Source organism: Ursus americanus, chromosome 21, assembly GCF_024610735.1.
Source record: "Ursus americanus isolate L20-20 chromosome 21, mUrsAme1.1.p, whole genome shotgun sequence".
NCBI classification, from domain to species: Eukaryota; Metazoa; Chordata; class Mammalia; order Carnivora; family Ursidae; genus Ursus; species Ursus americanus.
Genome location: NC_142147.1, coordinates 39351400 through 39378684, shown reverse-complemented (window position 1 = coordinate 39378684; position 27285 = coordinate 39351400). Strand labels below are relative to the sequence as shown.

Below are 27285 nucleotides of genomic sequence, written 5' to 3'. Positions count from 1 at the left end.
TTCTGTGCGATGGGGGAGGGAGGGGAGCACATTTAGGGGGTAGAACGGAAAGGTGGTGATGTGGGAAGTCCTTGTCAGACGTAGTCATTCGAGCGACACGCCAAGTACAACAGGCCCCTTCGCTTCCGAGCCCAGTTCTGCAGCCTGGATCCCCCGGGGAACCGCTGCGTAGCTTCCAGGCCTAGGGCTCCGCAAGGAGTGGCGGTACGAGACTATTCAGGGTCAGCGGTCTCTGAGTACAGGTACAATGCACACGGACTCGAGATACTCCCAGGCAGTGACAGAGCAGGTCCAAAAGTGCTTTTATTGAAAAAGAGCTGGCACCTTCACAAATCATCTCTCTATAAAATTCCCCAAGACAAACTATTTATGGGCTTCCAAATTACTACTGCTTTGTAAACTAAGACGTGCTACCCACAGAAGTAATTAGTGTATTGCAATTGTCGTTAAGACGCAGTAAGTAGCAACCTACTTCCCGAGACAGGCAAACGGCCGAAGGATCACAGAAGAGCCTCTGAATGCCGTCTTCCCTGGGAACACTCGGGTCAGCACGGATTCGGTACCGCCTCGTTCATCTGTATGGACAGTCTACAGCATGACGTACGGAAGGTGAGCTACACGCTACCAGTTGTGCTGCTGGAATGGCCTTCGACATTCCCGTCCACCTCGAAGCCTCAAGAACTCCTTTCTCCTTCCACTGTGTGAATGGAAACCACGCACGGAGACACGAGGCTTCCGAGCAGGCGTGCCAGCTGCTGCCTTCTCACCCTGGCCCCCGTTTCTGGTTAGACCACGTAACAAAGAGCAGCACCGAAGAGGCACTCTGTGTGTTCCCATCCATTCAGGGAAATCTAGGCTTGGACAAAAGTACCTCTTGCCCCCCACCCCCAGCGACCTTCACCCCTGCCCTGGGAACAGGAAAGACGGCCAAGCACCTGCCTGCTCTTCAGGGCTGCTGGACATCGGGACCACTTCCTCGGTATAGGAACAGAAAGAAACCCACAGGACATACAGTCATTATTCCAAAAAGTTTTTTATTTCAAATTCATCGAAAGAAATAAAATTATATTTAAAAAAATAGAGTAATCTCACAAACGGAGGAAAGCCAGGAACAAAAAGAACAAGGTAAGGACTTTTTCCTGAGAGGCAGCTCTAACAGCTATAGAACGGACTTTCTCCTCCCTAGCTTTTGTCAAACAAAAACTTGCTTCCTATTTCTAAGGCATCAAAAAGCACTCTGAGTGCTAACTGGGTTGTGCAGGTACAGAGTCCATGCCCTCTAATGGGCACTAAGAAACATCAAAGGCGGATTTCTTTTAATACCAAATATTAAATTGCACATACTACTTTTTTATGTAAATTTCAGAATTTCACACTTGTGACCTAAATTTCAAACAGCTCGTCATATTTTATTACTATCTTACTACCTCTTAGTAACAATGTCCCAAGTATCTGGGCTCACATTCCAGTCACCGAAGGGGCCTGACAGCAGAAGAGCTGCTCTGATCTCACCACCTGCTGCCCACACCAGCCGGAAGGCACCCGCCTCGGATGACTCAGACACAGCTAGACATTCACACTAAAGCCTAATTCCTACGACACTGGACCTGCCGGCAAAGGCAGATCAAATCCTAACGGCTCACATGTAACCCGCAGAACAGAAGTTACAAAAGGCATCTTGCGATTCCCAAAGCTCTACACTTACTCATTCCCCATACTTGGTTTCCCTCAATTTGATACTGATAAATCTATCAAGCTATAGACTTTCATTCCCAAACTTACTTCAGTAAGACAGTCAGGACGATGGTTAACATTTTTGTTCTTCGCACACATGACCGCTTGTGCTACAGTTCTGATTTGCAGAAGTAACAGGAAAGCTTGAATCAATTTTTCCAAAAGTTTCAATCTTATGTTCGGATTTGAAATATCGAGTGCACACCCCTGATGATTTCCCTAAAGCTTCTTCTCCAAGATAGTTAAGTCAATTCATATAATGGGAAACCATAAATTCCATAGGGACATCAATTTCTGAAAGACATTTTTTTTAGTAAACAAGAGATTATAACACCTTTATAGGCGCTTAAAGATTCAAGTGACCTCACGGCACCTCTAATTAGGTTAATTACATAACCTCAATCAGCTATTAAAGATTCAGTAGGATTCTGTGGGTTACCTCCTAGTCCGTCAAAACACTATCAGCCTGGAAGTAGACTGATACTGCACCCAGAGCAAACCGGTGCTGGAACCGAACAGAAACCTCGCTCCTGGCTCTGCGGGGAGCTCACCCTCCTGGGACAGTGGCTCTCGTGGAACACCACCGGGTTCCCGTCACATGCGGAAGAGGCTCAAGGCTTTGCTGAGTTGCAGGTCATGGTGGTATTTCCGCCTGCCCAGGAGAGCACAGACAGCGCTCTGAACCAACCCCAGGGTGCGACTTGAGTCACATCCTGGTTACACTGTTCCAGGTCCTAGTTAGAAACAAAATGACCAAAAACTAAGTGACCATGTTCAAATAAGATACCTGGTAACACAAACTTTTTAATCAATTGTGACTCAGTCTCTTGTCAAGACCAGCCCAGACACACACACGTACACACACACAGACAGACAAAAGCCAACAAATCTGAGCTAGGATTGTGCTAAAAAAAAAAAAAGGAAGGAAGGAAGGAAGGAAGGAAGGTCAACGAGGAAAATCAAAACCACCAACACTGATATAAACCAGAGCCTAGCGATCCCCGACTTTAACAACTGCCATTTTTTAGTCTCAACAAAAATGTCAATATCCTGAGTTTTATCAGTATTTTCTTTCTAAAATAATTTATGGGACACAAACGCTTACAAATGAACAAACAGTAGCAGTGGTACAAAAAAATCTAGAAGAGCCCACAAACTAGAAAAAGAAACGTCACAAAAAACAATATAAAAAGATGTATTTAAGAGAAATAAATTAAAGATTAAATTTTACGCTTTCAAGTTTTCTTAGACTATTATTTTGGGAGATGGCATAGAGTCGATGACGTATTTTTCTAATAATCACTTGGTTAAGATCAAATGCCAAATGATCCTTCACAAGAAACTTTTGCCTTTAAAAATCATGGCCCCATTTGCAGATATTTGGACACAGGAGAAACCACCTAAACCCCAATCGGTAAACTGTTAAGGCATCTGTCTACTAACTTGGCTGTCAAAATGGTATTTTAGAAATATTTACTTACTCGAACAGCGTCTACAGAAACAAACTGTGGTACACAAGTTTCTCTAAACTCTTGGGGTTTTTGTTGTTAGAAAACAAAATAATGCCAACCCAATAACCCGAAGGTGTCCTGAAAGACTCATTCTAACGTGCTTTCCCTTTAAGAAACCCATTTGCTTCCTAATTATTTGTATTTTTAAGCCAACTGGCTGTATACTGTCTTGAAAATGCAATAGAATTTACATAACCTGGCACTGCTACTCAAAAACTTACACTTGTTGGGGGAAAACAGTACGAATTCGACTAAAACAAGGTTTCTGTTATACATAAAATCACTCCAAATTACAAAGTGATTGATTTCTATAGCCCTAAGGATTTTTAATACATAATTTAGGGGAAAAAAATCACAAACAGATTAACACAGATGGCATTCAACTTCTCGTAGGCTAATCATCTCCAATAAAACCAAGACCCTCCTGCAGGCCCTGCCAGCTCCCACTCCTTTTATCAACCTACGAAAGAAGCATTTCTTGGGACGTGAGGATTTGTGAAGAACGTCAAGGTCCAGGGCTTTTTTTTTTTTTTTCACCATATACCTTAAGAAATTTGTTTTATCCCCACAAAAAAATCCATGCCATTTAAAACTAGATATTCAAATTACATGGCTAACATTTTTAGCTAATCAACTCTTCAGTGCTGATCCTAGAAAACAACCTTCAGTGGATCTCTGAATAATGGAACAAGACCATGTCCGGCCATCGACCTGCGTGGTGTAGGAAATCACACCTTTAACGTTCGAGCCACGAGCTGTGACGCGTGGAAGGGGTGAGGTCTACTGCCCCGCATTATCCGAAGTCGCCGTTGTATTCTCAGTGCTAGTGGGCTGCATGTTGTCTGCGAGGCTGTGCGCGTGCTCCAGAAACAGATCTTTCAGTACGCTGAGCTCCTTGGTCAGCAGTTTGATTTTGGCTTCCAACCGTTCGTTCTCCTCCTTGAGCTGATTCACTCTCTGCAGCGTATCCTGTGCCTTCTGCTTGCTTTTCAACCGGCTCTTTTTCACAGCCATGTTGTTCCTCTCTCTGCGCTGACGATACTCGTCGCTGTTGCGATCCATGGGCGAACTCTTTTTGCTTTGCTTGCTGGGAGGCACGGCCTTGCCTCCTCCCCCGGGGCCGGCAGGCACCAGCTGAGGAACCTGCTGTAAGCCGCCGGCATGAGCCTGACTGTGAATAACGCTTATTCCCGGCGTGCTGTTCTGCGGGGCTATCTTGCTCATTTGGACACTCTCTAGCTGACACAGAACAGGCAGAAATGAGGGCAAGGTGATCAATGGTTTCCACACGAAGCTGCCAAGAAATCTTCACATGCACCTAGTTAAAAAATAAATTGCATTAAAATGTTTGAAATGACAAGATCAAATGAGATAAAACTCGCATGTACCTAACAGCAAGCCAGCGTTAACTGATTATGCGGACGGTCTACAGCAACGGCAGACTGTCCGATGTTTCAGAAGTCTCAATCGTTTCATTTCGAAAGGTACGTTAGCGCAGGAGCACCGTAAGGCCAAATTCAGCCCACCTGAATCCCTGCGGGTGCTGTCGTCTGTGATTGTTATCAAAAATGGAAGGAAAAACAAAAGAATACCGCTAATTAGGTAGCACAGAGGAACGAATAGCACTTGGCAATCTGCCAGAGAGAAATTTGAGATGTCTGGGTGAAACACGGAAAACCTGAGTTCAATTATGATAGAAGAAACACCTGCAAAGAAAGGGGGGACAAAGCTTCGATTGTTGGCTCACGTCAGAACAGAATCCTGCGGCAGAGTGCCCGATCTCCACGACTCGTCAGGATCACTGCACGCTCCTTACACCGATATGCAGAGACTGAGTCACCAAGGATCAGACTTTTCTCCTGGAGTACATCTTTACGGAATGTTCTGAAAAGACTTTGGGGGGGGCTTGTTTTTTGTTTTGTTTTTAATGACCTCACAGATAGTAGTTTACATAGATTTCCTAAGTTAGCTTCTTGGATCAGAGATTTCGGAGCTCTGGGACCTCCGGGTGCTGCCCCATCCCACCATGCTGCTTCTAACAGTGGGGTTTTTTTTCCTTCTTGACATAATTTATAAACACATCTCAACATAGGCAACCTGAAACCACAAGGAAAGAAACAAAAGCCCTACTAATGCACCCGAGGAAGAGCAAGAACGGGGCTGAAGCCAGCCAGAGAGACTGGGCCGGCACCCACTTGACACGGCAGACGCGGCTCAGAGGGAATGCCAACTCTCGAGTGTCCTGCACTGCCGCCCATAGAAATGAAGCCGCAGTTTCAGAAACTAGTCATACTTGGATGACTAGCAATCCAACTAGGTCACTACAATTGCCTCAAGATGTGTCAAAAGCATACCTACCCGATCATGAGGTCACTTCAAGACAAACTGACTCAGCGGATGGGCCATGTCCACCAAGAAACAACAGCACTCTTGGAAATTCAGAAGGCAGTGTTATGAACCATGCAACTATCCTGTTCTCTTTTCACAAAACTGCTAAACCTACACCAGTGGAAAAAACCTGGAGCCAGAATTACGAAATGCCTCAAATGAGTACATCTCACAGTTCTTACTCAGATAGTAAACACCAGTAGCTTCACCCAAACCTTTAGCCAGGTGCTCCTTGTATAAACACTGTTCATTGGTCTGCTTTTAAAAATCTTTCCTTTTCAAAAATCCGTATTATCTTTACTTTCCATTGTTTTCAAACCCGTGCCTGCAGCCCTGAGTTAGTGGGTCAACTGTTCTCACTTCAAAACTAAGGCAAAAGAGAGAGCTTCCTTCCAAACCATGGATGGATATCTACTCTACCTTCAATAATGGACATTCCACAATTTTCCTGGGTAATTTATTATGTTCCCTATTTTTTCTTCCAGTTAAACAGTGGTAGTTCAGTATTAATTTGGGCCACCTTACCACTAACAGTGTTAATGGCCATCTACATTGCTGCTTACTTATTTGGTGTAAAGTGAGCATAAGAATTTTAGTCGACTTTTAAAAACTTTTTTTAACACTTCTCCTGGGATTGTCTCAACTATCATGATCATGGTCATCTTATTTAACTTTTTTATTTTTCATACACCAATTATGTTTTTAATCTTTAAAGCTAATCTCTACAGAAAGCTCAAAGATAACAATGATCCAAAAGGTACAGAGCAGGAACCAGGTCAATCCTTGTCTAGGCTCTGGCTCCCCCAGTTTTGCTCTGGACCCATCCCTTCTCCTCTTTGGGCCTCGATTTCCCCAACTGCAAATGAGGGATGTAGAATGGTAGGATGCCTTCTGACTCTGAAAATATACCATGAACTTCAGTCACTAAAAACTCTTTTCTTACCCGTTATGCTCTGCTTTTTATTCCCAAATCACTAAAAACTTTTAATACAGGCTCCAAATTCAGTGATGTTCCATGCCCGTTTCTGTATCCAAAGATACAGGAATGGGGAAGAGCTTTTACCTGCTGATTCATCTTGCTAAGGTACTAGGCTGAACATAATAGGGGGGACTTTGAAAATGTGCCCTTTGGCTTGAAAAACAAAGAGTAACTATCAAATTGGTAAAAATGTAAGCAAGGAAACTTGGAAATGATAAAAAGAACTCAAAAGTGATTTTTTTTTTAAGTTCCTCAACCAAAGCCAAGAAAGTAAGTTCTAAGTGAAAAAATATCCATTAAGGAAAGTAAACAAGTAAAGGGGATCAAAGGGCCAAGTGGTCCAAAAGTGTTAACTCCAGATTATCAATTCTGTTTTTACACAAGCAAAACAGCTGCCTCCGAAGTTACACCTTTTACAGTTTCCACTGTCATTTATGCTTTTGTTCCTTCCACAAACATTTACTGAGCACCTACAATGGGGAAAAAAAAAAGAATTAGTTTATTTCAAATCTGGATATTCAATCCTAAGTGAAAGTCTGGCTCCTATGTGGGCAAGTACTATTCCAAAGTTCATTCTACAGGAAGCAGGGTGGTGCCTCGTTTCCTTGCATGTGAATCATTCAAGCAGGGAGCAGGAGAAAATCTGAAGAGCAGTAGTTCTCAAAGTGCGGTCCCTGGACCAGCAGCAGCAGCAGCATTTGGGAACTTGTCAGAAATGCAAATTCCCCGGCTGCCCCGGACATAAGAATCAGGAGCCCTAAGAACAGGGCTGAGCAATCTTGTTTTAAAGAGACCTCCAAGTGATTCTGCTGACACTGAGGTCTGAGAGCCAATGCTGCAAAATAACAATGGATCTTAAGAAAGATGGTCTGATTGGGTAAATTTTTAAATTCAAATTTCTTAATTCAAGTAGTGTTCATTCAAATCAGTAACACACTGAAAACTCAACAGTTAGAATGAGTAAAACAAATTTCTCTCAAGTTTCATTTGGGAAGGTAAACTTGTCAAGAATTTTCCTAATCCTCCTGTCATTTTTTTTTCACACTATGTACAACCAAATATTCCTCCCCATGCTCCCCAAAATAAATTTTTTTTTTAAAAAGATTTTATTTATTTATTCGACAGAGATAGAGACAGCCAGCGAGAGAGGGAACACAAGCAGGGGGAGTGGGAGAGGAAGAAGCAGGCTCCTAGCGGAGGAGCCTGATGTGGGGCTCGATCCCATAACGCCCTGAGCCCAAGGCAGACGCTTAACCGCTGTGCCACCCAGGTGCCCCTCCCCAAAATAAATTAACTCAAATTGCCTCAGTGAGCATCTACACTCCAAAATATTCATAGATGTTTCTCCCTTACTCCCAATCTGTACAATCACTGGTATCTATTCTACCCACTCAACTCCCAAAAGAACTTACAACCACCATCCCTCTCTGTCCTAACACCACAGAATTACCTCAGCTGACATCATCTCCCAGGGGCACTCATCCCCTCTGGTTTAGCAGTGCACCCTCCAACCACTGCCTCCAGAGCAATCGAGCACTCAAACCTGCTCCAGTGCCCAGGATCAAATGGAAGGTATTCATTCTCTCGCCAACCCCTGCTCCCTTATGCTTCACACCTCAATAATACCAAACCACTACCGACCCCCTAAATGGTCATGCTTTCATTTTTCTTTGTGCAGCTTTCCAGTTTGTTCCCCCAGCTTCTCTGTCAACTCCAGCTCTATAATGTGGCTCCCTGCAGACTGAGCTAGAGGCAGGACTCTGTCTTCCGATCCACATGCCCAGCATCTCGTGTGGGGTTAGCCAGAGACTGGTGGTGCTGGAGAAATACTTGTCAAATACTGGCTCACAGGCTAAGAGAAAACATTTATTTTTATAAATGTCCTATATAAAAATGGGATTCTCTAGAACTGAACTCCCTTAAAATAACCACAATTAAATCAATAGTGTTAGCAAGGTATTAGGGTCTTCCTACCCTAAGTTCTTGTCTTTCTTAGAGGTGTACAGGAAAATAAAAATACAATTCCACTTGCTACTTCGAGTGCCCAGTCTATACAATGAACATTTCTCGTCTGCTCTTTGCTTCATCTCAGTTGAGAACCTTTATTTTCTATTTAGCCCAGTTATGTGTTCCAGTGAATAACCTCAAGTTCTTAGGTATGTGCTGCCAGGGTCTGACAGCTCTGCACTGTATGTGATGTCAAGGTAAAAGCAAAGGCGGTACATACCTAAATGAGCAGGGTTTCTATTTAGTTGCCACTGCTGCTTCACGACCCAACACGGGGTCCATGAAGGAGGGTACATCCCTTCAGGGAGTACACGAGTGGCCCACTGGAGTATGGAGAAAACGCATGGCATTTGTCTTTAACATCATCTCTTTAATCTACTTTTGGCAGGATTTGCAACATACAAAAAAAATAGTACGCACATTGTTTATAAGTACACCTCATACTCAAAAAAAAAATTTTTAACCGACAGGGCTGGAAAGCCAAAAAGGTAGGAGACCAACATACCTACAAGAACCTGAGGAAGCACTCGCTCCCAAGAATCTACAATAAACCCGGAATTGTGGCTACCCACATTCACCACTGCTGTGATCAGGTGAGACAAGCCTAGACCTTAAGACCAAATTCAGCCCCATGCTGTCCTATTTGTCTTTACCAGGGACTCACCATGTGCCGTTTAAATCCCTACAGATGAAACCACCTCTCCAAGATCAGACAACTGCTGACCGTCATGATGTGCTCTGGAGAATTTAAAGGATATTCCGAAAAAATGAAATTTTGTTTCCTCCTGTTTTTCAGGCAGGTATTAAAAATGACTGAATCAGCCAAGTGCACCCACCAGAAGCAGGAATCAAGAAATCGAAAAATTCTTCAGCTCACTGGCATCCTGCAATTACTTAGCCTTGTTTAGAGTAAGTTTTCCCAGAAACAGAGAATCCACTTTAAGAACAGTTCATCCCCAATACTGATCAAGTGGTAATAGCTGACCAGATTTTAACTTTTCAATATCAAGAGCTTTAAGATGCCCTTACAGTATTTTCTTTCCAAAATGTACTGGGGAGTCGCGTATCCTATCTGAATTTAAGGGCACACTCTTCCCATAAGGATTCGCTGAGTGTAGGCTCCAAGAGAGAACTACCAATTTTTGTGTAACCCACTAACCTGAAAACCTTTCTGAAACTGACACGTTTTAAGGTGCCAGCTTACAGCATAAACCTCGGATACAAAGCAAACCAAACAATTACACCTTCTAAAGAATAAAAATGATCCCTCCCCCCTCAAACATGCATTTCCATCCTCTTCATCAAGACACCTCTGCTAGCTATGTTCTTGACTGTGTTCGCTGCGACAGGCTAGCGAAGCGCTCCGTTTCTGCCCCTTCTCTTTTCTATTCCACTTGTGGTTGCTGCACATTCATCTAACCTCGTTCGGCAGTGAAGTGCAGGATATTCAAATTACAGCTCCGGACGTAAGCACCGGATTAGTTCTGTCCTTAAAACATCAACTGCGTTCCCTGCCCACTTGAACGCTGTACTAACTTCTGAACCGAAGTCTCGCCTCCCCTCACCGATTGGTCTTGGAGGGGCGGGCAAGATCCGATGTGGCACTACAGCAAGAGACGGTCCACCTACTAATGTTCTGGGGAACACCCTGTATCCCCAGGGGCCAATACGCGCCTGGCCTGTCACCACTGCCCGTTTCTCCAACAGAGGCCGGGTTCCGGAGGGGGCACACCTCGTCCCCCGCCCCGCCCCGTCCCCGGCCGGCGGCAAGGGGCGCCCGGGGGGAACGCGGGGGTCGGCGGGCGGCGCCGCGGCTCTGGGCCGCGGCCAGGGATGAGCTCAGCGGCCCCGCCGGGTGTTGCCGGCAGGTTGCATCAGACGCCGCGCGGGGCCGCCGCCCGCGCCGCGGGCCGCGCGGGGCCTTCCCGGCCAGCCGGCCGCCTCAGGCCGGGCCGGGTCTCCTTGGGCCCGGCCTGCACCCAGGCGAGCGGCCGGCTCCGCCGCGGCCTCCTCCTCTTCCCTCAGCCCGCCCGCCCGCCCGCGGCCTCCTTACCTGCGCCTCCAGCCCGCCCGCCCCCAGGCGGCCTCCACTCCGAGCGGCCCCGCGCGGCGCGGCCCGACGGACCCAGGCCTCGCAGCCCGCAAGTCAGCGAGGAGGAGCGACGGTTACGAAACCGGCAGCCTCCGCCCGTTCCGCCGCCACCGCCACCGGCTTCCCCTCCTCGCCCGGGCCGCGCGCGCCGCCGCCGCCGCCGCCACGACCAATAGGAGCGCCGGCCTGCGGGCGACGCGCCCACCCCTCGCGACGGGCGGCGCCGCCAGCCAATCGCGAGCGGCCTGGCTGCGGGAGGCGGGCACGTGGCGGAGGCGATGGCCGCGCCGCGGCGCGGCGCGGCGGGGCGGGCGGGTGTGGTGGGAGCAGACGGCCGCTCCTGGCGCCGCCCGCATCCTCCGCGGTTCGCGCGGGGCTGCGGCCACGGGCTGTGGGAGACCTGCGGCGAGAAAGGACCTGTGAGAGTTGGAGGCGTTGGGGAGCTGTAGCCTTGCGAAGGCAGCACCTGTCTTTGGGAGGCACAACTTCCTGCGGTGGTTTTTTGAATCACCGAAGTCCGTCTGGGTTTCGCAGCGTCCTCGGGGAGGCCCCCTGGGCGTCCCTCGCAGGGACCGTCCCCCGGAGCGGCCCACGACAGGCGCCTCCCGATACGCGGGGCGCCCGGCGGATCCTGGAGGGAAGTGCAGGACCTCACGGCCGCGAAGGCAGCTGCAAGCTTGCGGGGAAAACGAGCAGAGCCACATTTTCCCAGCGTAGGCTTAAGGACTGATGTCACATTGGTGAACGCTGCAAACTGTGGTTCGTTGTCACCGAGAAACGAATCGGATTTGCGCGACCGATTCCCGTGTGGCGTCTTCCAGGTGAACAGACTGAGAGATGGGATCTCAAAACGCGTGGCAGTCCAGTTTTACGTATCCAGGACGTTTCACAGGAGGATCTGAAAGCGTCTAAAACCAGGAAGCAGCGCGCTGGGTGGAGGACAGAGCCAGCGCGATAGGTTTGATTGCTTCCTCTTTAGCAATTCTTATCGTCCAAAAAATAGAGTCTTTGAAAGAGGAAACATTTCTTCATCTCCCAGGCCATGGCACCAGTTCTCCGCATAAGATTGTTTCGAGGAATCAGTAAAGAGATGATAAAAAACCTTTGCAGAAAATAAAGATAAAATATAAAGTAAAAAGGGCTGCGACTAAAAGCGAACAGCGATAACCATAGAAACATACTTGGTAGCAAGACACAATTCCATCAAAACCACTATGTTTTTTTTTTACGTTGGCCCTCCGTGTTTTGAGATTTCTTTGATCAAGATTTTAGCACTGTTAAAATTGGATTGTATTTTATTGCTCACAAAATCATAATTTTGCCCTCACCACTTGCCAAACATGTAAAAGTTGTATAGAAAACAAATTTTATAGGTATACTCGTTTATCCTCTGGCTTGCTGAGCACTTTGCCAAGCTGCTCTTGCATTCTCTGTGTCTGGGCAGGTCTTCCACACTCAGCAGGTCTGGTCAATGCCAAGGAGATTCCAGTATTTATTTCCTCTTCAGCTGGTGACTGGTAATTCTTCTACTTAGTTTACAAATATTTATTTGGTGCTAATTACCTGCTAAGCTGTGGGCTAAGTGCTGGGGATTCAGCAATGAACAAGACAAACACAGCCCCTGCCTACGTGAAGCTTGCCCCTAGAGCCAGGGAGACAAGACATTCAGTAATTACACAATTTTTCTGTTACTGCTTTCATAAATATGACAAAGAAGTACAAGATGCTGTGAGATTATAGGAAGGGAACTAGATGTGGTCTGTGGTTCAGGGAAGGCCTAACAGATGATTAGGATTTGCCTAAATGGCTCAGATAAAGTGGAGGTACCAGTCAGAGGAAATGTCTTATCCAAAGGTTTTATAAAATGTAAGGCCAGAGGAGCGAGGTGACGTGTCCCAGTGGAGACTGGTGAGATTAACAAGGCCTGTAGCCCGGGAAGGGTTCTAATTCTTACCCTGAGAGAGATGGGAAGCCTTGGAAAGCTTTGCTCTCACCATAAGGAAATGAGGAGAGATTGGCGGAGGCTGTCTCTGGGTTGAGGAGGTCCACCATGTTGCTCTCTTCCGAGACACAGGGACCTAAGCCCTCATAATAAAAGATTTTCTGCATAGATCTCTGCCTCACTGACACCCAATCCATAGTCTACAAATCCAAAGAGTTTGTAAACAAGTAGTACATTAAAATCCCCTCTAAAGGACTTGAGAAGTAGGCTGTCGTGTTCATTGATTCTGCTACTTACCTGAGACCTACTATGATTATCTTAGTTACCTAACAGGTGTGGACTGTAATATCAGGCTGTTCTCTCCACAGCTTAACCTCTTAATGGTTGTGTGACCTTGGGCAAATTATGTAACCGCTCGGTCATCTGCAAATAGGGATAACGACAGTATTTACCCAAGAGGATTGTTGTGGGGGTTAAAGGAGTTAACGTGTGTTTGGCCCCCAGAATGGTGCCTGCCTGCTACATGGTAGGAGCTCAAAAGTAGTAGCTGTTATTATCATGATGCTCATACATGAATTATAAACAAGTTATATCATAGAATTATAGGAGACTAAAATACACTTCAAGGTCAAGCTGTGCTTCATAGCTTTGATGATTCATTCAGGCGCTGAAGTACACAGAATATTGAAGGTGTTCATGTCGACCCTATAGTGTATCCCAAAAGGTGTTTTTTAGAATAGTTCCTTTAGTTACCATATCTTATTTCATTTGCTTCCATAGAGTAAGGAAAAATTAGGTAATTTCAAATCTCTTATTTAGAAAGCCAGATCAATAAAAGTTTACTATGCAAACTTATGCATGCATCTTAAATGTATCTTAAGTACTTATGATAATATTTAAGTACTTATCGTAAATTTATATTTGGAAAGTTTCTGAAAAATTAATATGCCAAATTAACTATCTCTGACGGGAGATCTGGGCCATATCTATATTTTGAGCATTGAGACAATATCACAGGTCTGTCTCTCAGTAGGTATTTACTGCGGTCTATTTGCACTAATAGGACAGGGACCGTCCATCATTCTGCATTGGTAAGGGTCCTTTTATTGGAAGTAACTGCAAACCATCCCCAACTAGCCTTAGCAGAAAGAAGGACTTGGTCCTAGATTTTAGGGCCCCCTTCATGAAATACCCATGCCCTATCAGAACCAAGAACTCAGATGCTCAAATGTCTTCATTGTCTGTCTCTGCCTTTCTGTCTTGTGTTTTGGCTGTGTGTGTGTGTGTGTGTGTGTGTGTGCGCGCGCCTATTGGTTTCATTGATCTTTTGCTTGTACACCAACTTTCTTTACCTGGTCACTGACGGCCTCAATGTTCACAGTTCTGGTCACACCTCGTCACTAATGAAAAGCCGACTCTCTTTTTAAGTCCCTGTTACAGAAGTCTTAGGCAAGGACTCTGGGATCGCGATGCCCAGCTGGGTCAAGTGCTCATCCCTGGAATAACCAAATGGCCAGGAACAGGTCACGATGCACTGACACGGCAGCTCAGGAGGGAGTGGCCGTGGCACTTCCCAAAGGGAAAAGGACTACTGAGCAGACACATCCATGAAAATCCATTTCACGTGGCAGATCACACCAGGGTCACTCTGATGGAGACTCCGTTGCTTTGGCTGCCTGATCTGTGTTCCCCATGTGATATGCTCCTGATCCCTGAAGGCAAAATCTGCACCTCTAATTTTACCTTTGGAAGCACTGTTGGGAATCATATAACAGCCAAGGTGCTGAATGGTTGTCTGAGGACACCCTAACTTTTGGGTGTGGGTCCAATACATGAAAGAGAAAAATCTGACATGGTTTAAACTTGAACAGTTAGTAAATACTGTGAATGTCCATTATAAAGCACTTCCCCACATGTCAGATATCATTATCCCATGAGTTAAGACATGTCGCCTGCATGCTTAAGGATAGTCCATGTCATCTGTGTGCACAGGGGTGGGTGTGCACCCCGTGAGCACATGAAGGTAGGTACAGACCATCCACACACATGAGGAGAGTTGCATGCACCTGTGCGCACAAGGCTCCGTACCTGTCATCTGTGCACATAAAGCTAGCTATCTCTATCTCTCTCTTCGTACATCTGTGTACATAAGAGAAGGCCATGACATCATGCATATCAGGAGAGCTCATCTGTATCTTTTGTGGGCCCAGAAGGGTCTTATTCTTATACCTTCACTCCACAGAATAAGCACTGATTACCTGCTACACAGTAATTGTAATGCAAATTATTCCAGAGCCTATGAAGCACAAAACTGAAGATAAATGGATGTTTGGTTTTTGTCTTTTGTTATTGGCTTATGTATGATATATATGACACCAGCCTCCCATCACGGCAGTGTGATGGGCTTTGGAGACAGACAAGAGTGATGTTGGCTAGTATTTAACATCGCTAAACCTCTGTTCCTCATCTGTAGAGAAGGCGGACAGACATACTTCACAGAGTTGTTAATAAGGATTAAGTAAACTGACATGAAAAGGAGCTAGTATGGTGCCTGGCACATGGGAGGCACCAAAAAACTTGTCTGTCCAAAAAGCATTTGCTACCTAGGACCCAATTCTTGGTTTCTTTTCTTTTCTTTTCTTTTCTTTTCTTTTCTTTTCTTTTCTTTTCTTTTCTTTTTTTTTTTTTAAGATAGAGCATACGCATGCACCTGCTGGGCAGGGGGAGGGGTGGGTGGAGAGGGGGAGAGAGAATCCCAAGCAGGCTCCACGCTCAGCACCAAGCCCAGTGCAGGACTGACCTCATGACCCTGAGATCATGACCTGAGCCGAAATCAAGAGTCAGGCACTTAACCGACTGAGCCACCCAGGCGACCCACGGTTTTCTTTCTCTTTGTGAAGGTTTCTGGGGAAACATCTGGGATTTGGAGAGGCAAGCACTCTTTAGCAGTCTTTATGAAGACGGGGACATTTCCCCCCACCTCTGTCAATGACCCCGTTTCTTCAGCCCAGTGGAGCTGCTTCGATGCCTGGAGGATTCGTGTTTTTGTAAACATCATGAATCAGCCCCCCTGGCCTGTGGAATCAACTCTGCAAAGAGGAAGCCCAAGCAGTGGTTGTGCCGAAGAGCCGGTCCTCAAGAGACCTCGATGATAGGAGATGTTAGAGGCGCAGTGCCTGGCGGTGGGGCTCCAGGAGCTGGTCAAGAAATCCTTGGTGACGGAGGTTGGAGACTTGCTCTACTACTGTTGAAGAGACCCAAACAAACTACAGGTGGCAAGGCTTGGGGAAACTTGGGAGCCAAAATAGCACACTTCTTGCAAAAAATTCTAGCTTTATTCTGGCTAAACTACCCGTGAAGCCAAAGGAGCCACAGCCAGAACAGCCTGTGAGGCCAGAGCGTGTCTGGGGCAGAGAGGAAAGGGGAACGGAAATGGGAAATGATGGAGAAGAGCTAGAAATGCCCACTAATCCTGCTTCACCCCCACCCACCCCACCCACTCCTTCACGGTTCCTGTATCCAGATCCTCCCCGCCCCGCAAGCCCCAGACCATGTCCCAACTTTGCTGACTATTCCGGTCTGCACCGACCCTCCTCTTTCTTCTCCATGGCATAGGATTTAACATAAAATTCACACTGTGGTCTTTTGCTCTTCTCCTGTCTGCTATACTCTGTTCTTGTCTTATAGAAAGAGAAGGTCCTGTTTTATGCGCATAATGCTGTGCCAGGTACTTAGGAGGGTTTAGAAAACGCAGCAGGGGGCAACGAGTGCCTCTGTCTCGAATGGGGACCCGGAAACGTGGAGGGGTGCATCACAACATCTGCTACAGTCCACCTCTTCCACGGCTTGATCCACTTATCGCTTACAATAAATCAATCCCACCTGTGAAGAGATTCTCTAAGATTCCGGATAGTCTCGTTTCCTGGAAAGATTTGCCAGAAGATAGCTAGTAGACGGACTCCAGTGTCTACTGCTACAACTGACCTCGAGGCTACCCCCATATTCATCCCCCCCCCCCACCATCCATATGAGTTTCCACACCCTTGGCTAGCATCTCTTCCGGTCTAAGCAGCTCCGCTGTCCAAATGACCCACACCCTCCACCTTGAGAAATCTGTCCTCTTCATTACCATGTCCTTTGAAACCTTGGCTACTGTATTGGTCCATTTGCCATCAAGATTTGGCAGGGGATCATGAATGCAAAACACAGGACAAATAAACCAGAAGCTAATGAGATTGCTTGTGTACAAGGGTGGATGGGAATTGGAAAGAGGATAAAATCGATGAGGGGGAGAGTAAGTGCACCTTTCTGTACAGCTCTGACTCCGAGAACCACAGTAAAGTTTCACACACCCCAGAAATAAATAGTCAACACCAACCAGGATGTGGGAGGAACCCAAAGTAAAATACAAATAGTAACCAATGAACCTAACTGCCCTGCAGCTGAACAGCATAACCACACTGTGGCAAAGAAAGGACCTAACCTGAATAACTTCAGAAAATAGTATTTTGATTGGATGGGGCTAACTACAGAAATAACTGCGCGCAAATAATATGCACTAGTTACTAAATTTTTCAAAGGGGTCTGGTAGCAATTGTGAAACTATTTTACGTACATGCTAGGACTGAGCAAACAAGTAAATACATTTGGATAATGAGATCGAGTTTCTCACTGTTGGAGAAGGAAGTTACAAACAGCGGAAAGGAAGGCTAGAATGACTCCTGTGGTGTTGAGTCGGAATCTGAGGTTATCCGGACGAATTCAAGATTTGTAGTACACACAGACTGATAGATACAGAAAGAAATACAGATGTGTGTAGATGTGTGTGAGAATGTAGTTACGTGTGTTCTCCAGCCGCATCCACTGAGAGGACCCAAAAAGTAAAAACATCCCAGTAGTAATGATCCCACCTAGAGACCAAATCGTGGTTTCTAAATATCTTCCTTCAGTGAGCAGAACTGGGGCTCATTGGGTAAGCGGTTGATTCCAGAACTGGGCAGGAAAAACACAAGAGGAATCTGGCACACCTCGTGCGTGGTGCCAGGAAGTAAAGAACGGCTCAAAAACTGATAGAGACATATCACAAGAACTTGGGAGTTAATTTGAAGGAGTTCCCAATGGCCAAATCTGGGACAACTGAGTAACCAAATAAATAATAGTGATGAATTATAAGTTGCAGGATGAAATAAATAGCTATGAGTTCATACTGACATAAATAAATAACTGAATAACCAACTAAATCACGGAAAAGAAACAGCTCTTCCTTATAACAAATTCTAATTACTAAACATGGGAGGGATTATTGAAATAGCAAATCACCTTTAGACAAACACCACCGTAATAACTGTGGTGGGAATGAATCATCAATGAATGTTAAAATCAATGGGTGAAAGGACAATGAGAAACAGGATGGTTGCATATTCTCAAAATATCTCCCCACAAGATACTTATTAATTACAATGGGAAAATTAATAACCTTACATCGGAGAAACCTGGAAGATACCACCTTAACCAAGTGCTCAAAGTTACCATCAGCCGTACTAAGACATATTGACATCTCGGAACCTTGTTATGATGCATTGAGAAAGGCACATGACTCTTGTGGCATTCTTGCCAAAATGCACGATTTCCATCTAATCGTGAGAAAATGTCAGATAAACTCAAATGGAGGGACATTCTATAACATAACTGACGGGTACTCTTAAAAAATGTTAAGTTCAGGGGTGCCTGGGTGGCTCAGTCGGTGAAACATCCAACTCTCGATCTCAGCTCAGGCTTGATCTCAGGGTCTTGAGTTCAAGCCCCATATTGGGCTCCATGCTGGGCATGGAACCTACTTAAAAAAAAAAAAAAAGAAAAGAAAATCAATAATCAGATGAACACCACAATATTAACAAAGGTAGGGGATATCAAAGCGTTTCATAAGAGATACTAATGGCCTGAGACATGAAAAATTATCTTCTATTAAACAAATGCAAATGAAATCAATGAGATACCATATTCTATGATTATAAATAATCAAAAAACATGTTAATAAATGGCGTTAGTGAGAAGGTAAATTGGTCAGTGGGAAAGTAATCTTATAAAATCTTTCTGGAAGGCCATTTGGCAATTTGCAATAAAAACCTTAGAAGTGTGCATACCCTTTGACCTAATCATTTTAATTCAGTCATTTATTCTGATAGATCATCACACATGCAGACAAAGATTCAAGGAAGTACACGATATCACTGGTAACAATAGCAGATAAAGAACTGATCTAAATGTCCATTTGAATTAGCCCCAACCACTGGTGACCAAATTCTCAAAACTCAACAAGAAGAAATGAAGGTGATGTTTGGAAGAAAAGATATGCCTAACATGGGTAATTGCTTAAAGGAACAGGATGACGACTTGGACTATTACTGGATTTTTTTTTTTTTTAGTCACCTTTCTTTCTTTTGTCTATTTATCCCTTGAGGAAGTGAATGCCTATTTGTATGGATTGCGCTGTAATTTGACCATTAGTGCACACAACTCTATCCATCCCCACCTGATCTCAGGTGTTGATTAAAAATTCTCCTCTGGGCTGTCTGTTGTTTGAACAAAATCAAGATTAATTACTTGTGTTCCTTCTTTCAAAAAGAGATACACACTTAGCTTTGGAAGAGATATATATGTTGTAAATTATATATTATGGTCCCATTTATTGACTGATTTTATACAAATATGTTATATATAGTGTATATATAGTTTTATATATGAGGTCGCAGACTCTCAAGTAAGAATTTTAAACTTCTAAGTTAATTTGACCTTATAAAGACGAATCTTATTGGATTCATTCTTCTGTATAAATTAAACTGATCGATGCCTAGTCTTATATAAGTGATTTTGTTCTTAACAAGGATTTATACAGTGAAATATATATGGAATATATATGCATTCTAATGATAAAATTTTTATTAGAAAGAGTTGACTTTATAATAATAACAAAATATTATCTTTAATAAAGCCCTTTGTATTTCTAGAAAGCATATGTTTTCTTCTGTTATCTGAAATACTGTATTTGAATGTTATAAAAAAATAGAATTATAAATACTATAGGAAATCATAAAAAGTCACCAATGGATGGAAGCAACCCAAATGCCCATCAGTGGATCAATGGATAAAGAAAATATATTATATCCATACTTTAGAGTATTCTGCTGCCTTAGAAAGAAAGGAAATTCTAAGTCAATCAGAGAAAGACAATTAACACATGATTTCACTCATATGTGGAATTTAGGAAACAAAAACAGAGGCGCATAGCAGAAGAGAGGGAAAAATAAAACAAGACAAAATCAGAGAGGGAGACAAACCCCAAGAGACCCTTAATCATAGGAAACAAACTGAGGGTTGCTGGGCAGGAGGGAGGTGGGGGATGGGGTAACAGGGTGACGGGCATTGAAGAGGCACTGGTTGTAGTGAGTATCTTATATAGCTATAAGACTGATGAATCACTGAACTCTACCTCTGAAACTAATAATACACTGTATGTTAATTAACTGAATTTAAATAAAATAATAAAAATAAATAAAAAGAAAGGAAATCCTATAAACATGCTATATGGAAGAAACTTGGAGATACAATGCTAAGTGAAACAAGCCAGCCACAAAATGACAAATACTGAACAATTCCATTACACTAGGTATCTAAAGGAGTCAAATTCATAGGTATAGGGTGTAGGGTGGGGGGAAGAGGAGAAAGAGTAATTGTTGTGTAATGGGTATGGGTTCTAGCTCTGAAAGAGAAAACATTCTGGAGATCTGTTTCACAACAGTGTAAATGCACTTTTAACTCTACTAAGCTGTACGTTTAAAAATGGTTAAGACCAGGGGCACCTGGGTGGCTCAGTCATTAAGTGTCTGCCTTTGGCTCAGGGCGTGATCCTGGCGTTCTGGGATCGAGCCCCACATCAGGCTCCTTGGCTGGGAGCCTGCTTCTTCCTCTCCCACTCCCCCTGCTTGTGTTCCCTCTCTTGGTGGCTGCCTATCTCTCTGTCAGATAAATAAATAAATAAAATCTTTTTTTAAAAAATGGTCAAGATGGTACATTTTATGATACGTGTTTTTTCACCATAATAAAAATAAACAACCTTCTTTAGTTACAAAAAAAAAATCACAGATGATGCTGACCTTCCAGGCTATTACAGGAGCTAGTTATTCACTTATTTTAAAATCTATGGTCCATCTGCTATGTGCTAGGCACTTTGCTCAGGGTTGGTGTTAGATGGTGATTAGGAAACGATCCCTGCTCTCAAGAGTTTTTGGTCTAGAGACAGAAATAAACAGTGTGATGTGGTAAGTACCACATAGTAGGGATAAAGTACTAGGTGCCAGGGAAACACAAAGAAAGGGGCCTCATCTGGTCTTGGAGTGGCGGAGGTCAGGAAAGCCTTCCCATCTTCTTGCTGGAGCGCAGGAGGAAGTATGAGTTAGCCAGGCGAAGGTGCAGAATGAAAGACCAGGAGGGCAAAGAGAGCCAGTCAGGGACAGTGAGAAGCAGGGTGTGACCGGAGCCTGGGGTTGGAGAGGGCTGAGGAGATTAAGGAGACTGACAGTGGAGGCCTTGCCAAAGCATTTGGATCTTATCTTGAGATCAATAAGAAGTGATGAAAGCTTTTAAGGGAGAGGAAGAATGTGTCCAAATTTGCATCTTGAAAGGATTATTCTGGCTGCTACAGTGAGAAACAGATTGAAGGAAAGTAAGATCTGAGGCAAGAATATTAGTGAAGATTTAACAGGTGACAGGTGACATTTGCAGTAGACTGAGAAATGAGTGGGAGGAGAAGAAACGATGAGTTTAGACAACTTTTCCTCCAAGTGTGGCTTTGAGCAAGAGGAGATAGCAGGATAGCTGCACGGAAGTCTGGAGTGAAAGGGTGTGTGTGTGTGTGTGTGTGTGTGTGTGTGTGTGTGTGTATAAGTGTGAGAGGGACAGGCATGTTTAAACACAGATAGGGAGGATGGACAGGAGCTATTCCCTAAAGGGAAAGGAGGGCATGGGACCATATTTCACTTAATAGAGCCTGGGAGGGAGAGGGCAAGACTGTCTTTCCATTTTAACAAGAGGAAAAGAGAAAACAATAGATTTAGGTGCAAGTTTGTAAGACCGCCATCAGAAAGTTGAGAAGTTCTCATATTATTGTTTGTTTTTACTCTGTAAATTGGACGGAAAGTTCATTCCAGAGGAGTCAATGGACAGATGGTGGTTTAGAGATGTTTAAGTGTGAAATTGGAGCTAACAAGAATAGGAAGGAGAATTGACTCTGGAAAAGTGAAACGTCAGAGCCTCATGGGACCCAGAGGAAGCCGGAGGCTACAATCCCGTCCAGTGTATTTTTGTGGTCATTGCGATGAAGGCTAACACCAAAGATGTTTCCCTAGAATCCGATCTGCAGGCTCTGCCTGGCCTCAGTGTATCTAGACTCAGAAGACCTTAGAAGGGACCCTCTGAATTCACTAGGCTTAGGAAAAAATACTGAAGAGATACTTGTCCCACCCAAAAAATCAAAATATGCCCTTAAGTCATAGCTATTAACGCACTGTAAAACTGGTCCAAGACTAGACAAATAGACCAGTGGAACAGAATAGAAAACCCCAAAGCAGGGGCACCTAGGTGGCGCAGTCGTTAAGTGTCTGCCTTCAGCTCAGGGCGTGATCCCGGTGTTCTGGGATCGAGCCCCACATCAGGCTCCTCCGCTATGAGCCTGCTTCTTCCTCTCCCACTCCCCCTGCTTGTGTTCCCTCTCTTGCTGGCTGTCTCTCTCTGTCAAATAAATAAATAAAATCTTAAAAAAAAAAAAACAACCCAAAGCAGCAGTTACATGTGGAATTTAGAAGACAAAAAATGTGGCCCTTTGAGTTCCTGGGGGGAAAGAAAGGATCAGTCAACAGATGGGAAAGTGATGATTGGCTGTTTGTTAGATGCCTACTACACGCTATTCATGAAAGAAGTTCTGGATGAATTAAGGATCTAAGTATTAGGAAAAACTTTTTAAATCATTAGAGTAAAACATTTTTCTATATACGTGGATCTAGGAAGTTTCTCCTAAATAATTCATGAGCCCTGGAATTTCAAAAAGAAAATACCAACAGATTTGACCATGTACAAATTAAAAAAACAAAAACAAAAAAAATTGTATAACCAAGAAAAGAAAAATTTAAGCTAAAGGGTTAAAGAATAAGCTGCAGACTGGCACAAAATATTTGTAAAACATATAACTCACATAGGATGACTGTTACTGTATGAGCAGACAAACCAAATTTACTACTCTGCATTTGTCCCTTTTATTATAAATTAAGGGTCCATATATGTGTGGATTTATTCCCAGACTCTCTGTTCTGGGCCATTGGTCTGTTTGTCTACCCCTGTGCTAATACTGCAATGACATATTATGGTGGTGACATAGTAATGTCTTTATATCTGGTACTATGAATCCTCCAAATTCGTTCTTCAAAATAAAAAGTGAAAAAATTAGTGATAATGTTCTTTTGCTTAAATTTGATGGGTACATATTCTGATATTCGTTACATCAAATATTCATTTATAGCTGCTCAGTGTTTAAAAAACACCAAAATAGAAAGAAAAAGCTTCTATGTGCCTAGTAACAGCATTGAAATTTGGAAAGCTAAAAGTTAGAAATGTAAGGGGAGGAAAGCACAAAACCACATTTTTAGTTGGATATTTTAATATAACTCTTATTTTTTTTGTTGATCGGTCAAGCAGATAAATATTTCAAAGGCATGGAATTGAAGAAGCCTAGGTGGTGAAATAGACAAAAACTTCAAAGCAACTATTACAAATATGTTCAAAGAACTAAAGGCAATCATACTTAAGGCATTAAAGGAGAGGGTGATAGCAATGTTTCATCATACAGAGAACAGCAATAGAGAGACAAAATTCCTTAAACAGCAACACGGGAATTCTGGAGTTGGAAAGTGCAATAATCAAAATGAAAACCTCACTAGAGAGGCAATCTTCAGCAGATTGAATCAGCAGAAACAAATCAGGGAAATTAAAGATGGATCAACATCTATCTACAGAGAGTAAAAAATATATATAATAAAGAAGAAAACAAAAAATTAACAGAGCCTTGGAAAAATGTGGGATGCCATTATATACACCAAAATACACATAAAGGAATTAGCCGAAAGAGAAGAAAGGAACATTACAAGTATTTGAAGAAACAATGGCAAAAGCTTCCTGAATTTTGTGAAAAACATCAATCTATGTAGCCAAGAAGCTCAACAAACTCCAAGTATGGTAAACAAAGAGATCCACACCCAGACACATCACAGTAAAAATGCTGCAAGACCAAGATAAAATCATTAAAGCAGCTAAAGAAAACAACTCATCACATACAAGGATTCCCCAGGAAGATTAACAGCTGACTTTTAATCAGAAAGAATGGAAGCCAGAGATAAGTGGGATGATATATTCCAAGTGCTGAAAGTGAAATATTGTCAAACCAATCACCTCATAGCCAGTAAGATTATCTTTTAAAAATGAAGGCAAAATAAAGACATTCTGAGATACCCAAAACCTGAGAGAAGTTGTTGATAAGCCCACCTGCCTGACAAAAAATATTCAGGCAGAAAGTAAGCGACCTCAGATAGTAATTTGAATGCACATGCACGCACACGCACACGCACACGCACACACACACACACACACACATACACAGGCTTCGGTAAAGTTAATTATGTAGTAATTGCAAAAGGCAGCGCATAATTATATATTTCTTCTCCTGTTTTCCTGCTTTAGAAAGCAATGCATATATAATGTATTGTTGGGTCTATAATGCATGAAATACAATATATTTGACAATAGCTTTACATAGAAGGAAAGTAGAAGCAAAGCTATACGGGGGTAAGGAAAGGACACAAGGTGCTAATCTGAATCTACAGCGATAAACGAAGAGAACCAGGAAGGGTCAATAAGAAGGTACTATAACAACTCTAAAAATATACACAGTTGACCCTTGAACAGTGCAGGGGTTGGGGGCACCGACCCCCCCATGCAGTTGAAAATCTGCATATAACTTTTGACTCCCCCAGAACTTAACTACGAATAGCCTATTGTTGACCGGAAGCCTTACTGATAACGGAAACCATCGGTTAACACATATTCTGCACGTTCTATGTATTGTATACTATATTCTTACAATAAAGGAAGCTAGAGAAAAGAAAATGTTATTCAGAAAATCATAAGGAAGAGAAAATACATTTGCAGGACTGTACCATAAAAAATCAACATATAAGTGGACCCATGCAGTTGAAACCCGTGGTGTTCAAGGGTCAACTGTACTTGCTTTCTTTTCTCCTCTGTTTCTTGAAAATATGTGAGACTACCTAATGCATTAATCAAACAATGTATTATTGAGTTTTTAACATATAGAGGTGTGATATTTATAACAATAATAACATAAAATGGGGTGGAATGGAGCTTTTTAGGATTAAAGTGTCTGTTTACTGGGACTAAGTCATTATAAGTCTGAAGTAGATTTCGATGTTAGGTTAAAACTAGAACATGGTGGTGGAGGTACAACCTTGTGACTATACCAGAAAACTTTGAATTGCATGCCTCAAATCAGTGAATTGTATGGTATGTGAATTGTGTCTTTTATTTTAAAAAGATATGAAAGATCCAAATAACAACATGTAACTGTGATTTAATACAGAAAATGTATCAGTGCTGTTTTGGTCAAAGAACATTCTTTTCAAATATCCATGAAGCAGTCACACACACACACACACACACACACACACACACATTTACATTAGGCAATAAAGGAAATGTGAATATATTCCAAAAAAGGAGAACTTCTATTGTCTGCAATGCAATAAAACTAGATCTTAAATAAAAGGATCAACAAAATAATCGAATAACTTACAAATCAAAAGAAAAATTGTCTTTAAGAAAATCTTGTGGGTATAATAAATCTTTCAGATATAATAAAAATGGCAATTTCAGTTATACTCAGAAAATAATTATGAGAACCACATATAATAAATTTTGAGGATACGGCCAAAGCTTTAGTTGCTCAAGAAAATTTATAGTTTCAGGCTTCGGTTCAAGATCAGGCTTGTATTATTGGAAAAGAATAAATGGGCCATCATTCGGTTCTGGGAAGTAAAGGGGGATTTCTTTATCCAAAGCCCGATATTTACAAAGTTGCTCCGAGAATCCAAGATAATCATAACATGAAAATATGAATGGCCGTGGATGATGAATTCGCTGTGGTCGAAACTAATTCTCCCTTACACATCTCCTGACCCAACAGGGCAGTGATTTTGCCTTTCGTGTGACCCTTTCAAGGGCTCAGTCCTTTGGGGCAGCAGACTGGCTTACGATGCATCTAACCCGACGTGAGACTGCAACAAAAAAAGGCAGATTTCACACAGTCTGTGAAAGTCATTTTGGTTGCTTGTGTCACAGGCAAAGTCCCTGACAGAGGTGGTTGGGGCAAGATTCGGACAGGTGACCAACTGAGGAAGGGAAATGGAGGGATAAAGGGTACTGACATGAGACAGAATGAGTTTGAAGCAAAGGGAAACTCTTTTTTTTTTTTTTAAGATTTTATTTATTTATTTGACAGAGACAGCCAGCGAGAGAGGGAACACAAGCAGGGGGAGTGGGAGAGGAAGAAGCAGGCTCCCAGCGGAGGAGCCTGATGTGGGGCTCGATCCCACAACGCCGGGATCACGCCCCGAGCCGAAGGCAGACGCTTAACCGCTGTGCCACTCAGGCGCCCCTGAAGCAAAGGGAAACTCTTAAGGAAAATGAATGAAGTGACCCTCTGTGGCATCGCACTGCCACAGTCAAAGGGGAAATCCATAGAGTATCATCACGCGCCATAAACAGATCCCCGCCCACCAACACATGACACATTCTTTGTTCATTTTAAGAACTGTGCGTGATTGCAATTTTACACCGGTTTTCTGAAACAGAAAACAAAATTGACTTTCCTGAACTGTAAAACGTTCAGGAATATATATATATAATGAAATGCTTATTTGATATTCAAGGCAAAGCCCCAATCATAGCTTTTTTTCACTCTATTATGAAATTTAGTTCCTGTTTTAAGGAATTTTAGACTCACTCCAATTCTTTGTGGGTGTTTGCACATGCGTGCATGTGGTACTCTTTAACATAGGATAATGAGGACCTCCCACAAATTAACCTTTCGTCAGTCAGCAATTGCTTGTTTAGTGTGGTTTTCTTTTTCAGATTGCTGTCATGGTGAAGGCAAGAGGCTGGGGCGCTTTGGGACTAGTGAAGCCACTCAGGGATGGAGTCCGTTGCTGCCCTAGCCCCCCATCAGAAGGGCTTGGTGCTGGGGCCCCCCGGGGGGCGGTCCTTCGTAACCCACTGTGCACTGGAAAATGGAAGATCAGCCCTAGACCCTTCCAGGCCCCGTTGACAACCTGGCACTTACACTCAGGCACGCAGGCCCAAACACCGATTTCCCTTGAATCGTCAATGATCACCAGCTGCAAGTCCGTCTTCTGGCCTGCCCTGTCCAGCGTTCCTGTTAACATGCCTTACCTTCCCCCCTCATCTCTCTCACCCCTTCCACGGGGCGTCCTCCTCGGGCGAGAGCAGCTTCTCT

General features: G+C 43.5%; 1 protein-coding gene across 1 annotated transcript; it reads right to left on the bottom strand.

Annotated features, from left to right (window-relative positions):
• Window positions 1–1017: 1017 nt before the first annotated feature.
• On the bottom strand, window positions 1018–10863 carry CEBPG (CCAAT enhancer binding protein gamma). Its single transcript, XM_045796177.2, has 2 exons — window positions 10673–10863; window positions 1018–4563 (listed from the first exon to the last, which is right to left on the bottom strand). The coding sequence occupies exon 2, from the start codon at window positions 4467–4469 to the stop codon at window positions 4026–4028; it is 444 nt and encodes a 147-aa protein (XP_045652133.2). The 5' UTR covers window positions 4470–4563; window positions 10673–10863; the 3' UTR covers window positions 1018–4025.
• Window positions 10864–27285: the final 16422 nt, after the last annotated feature.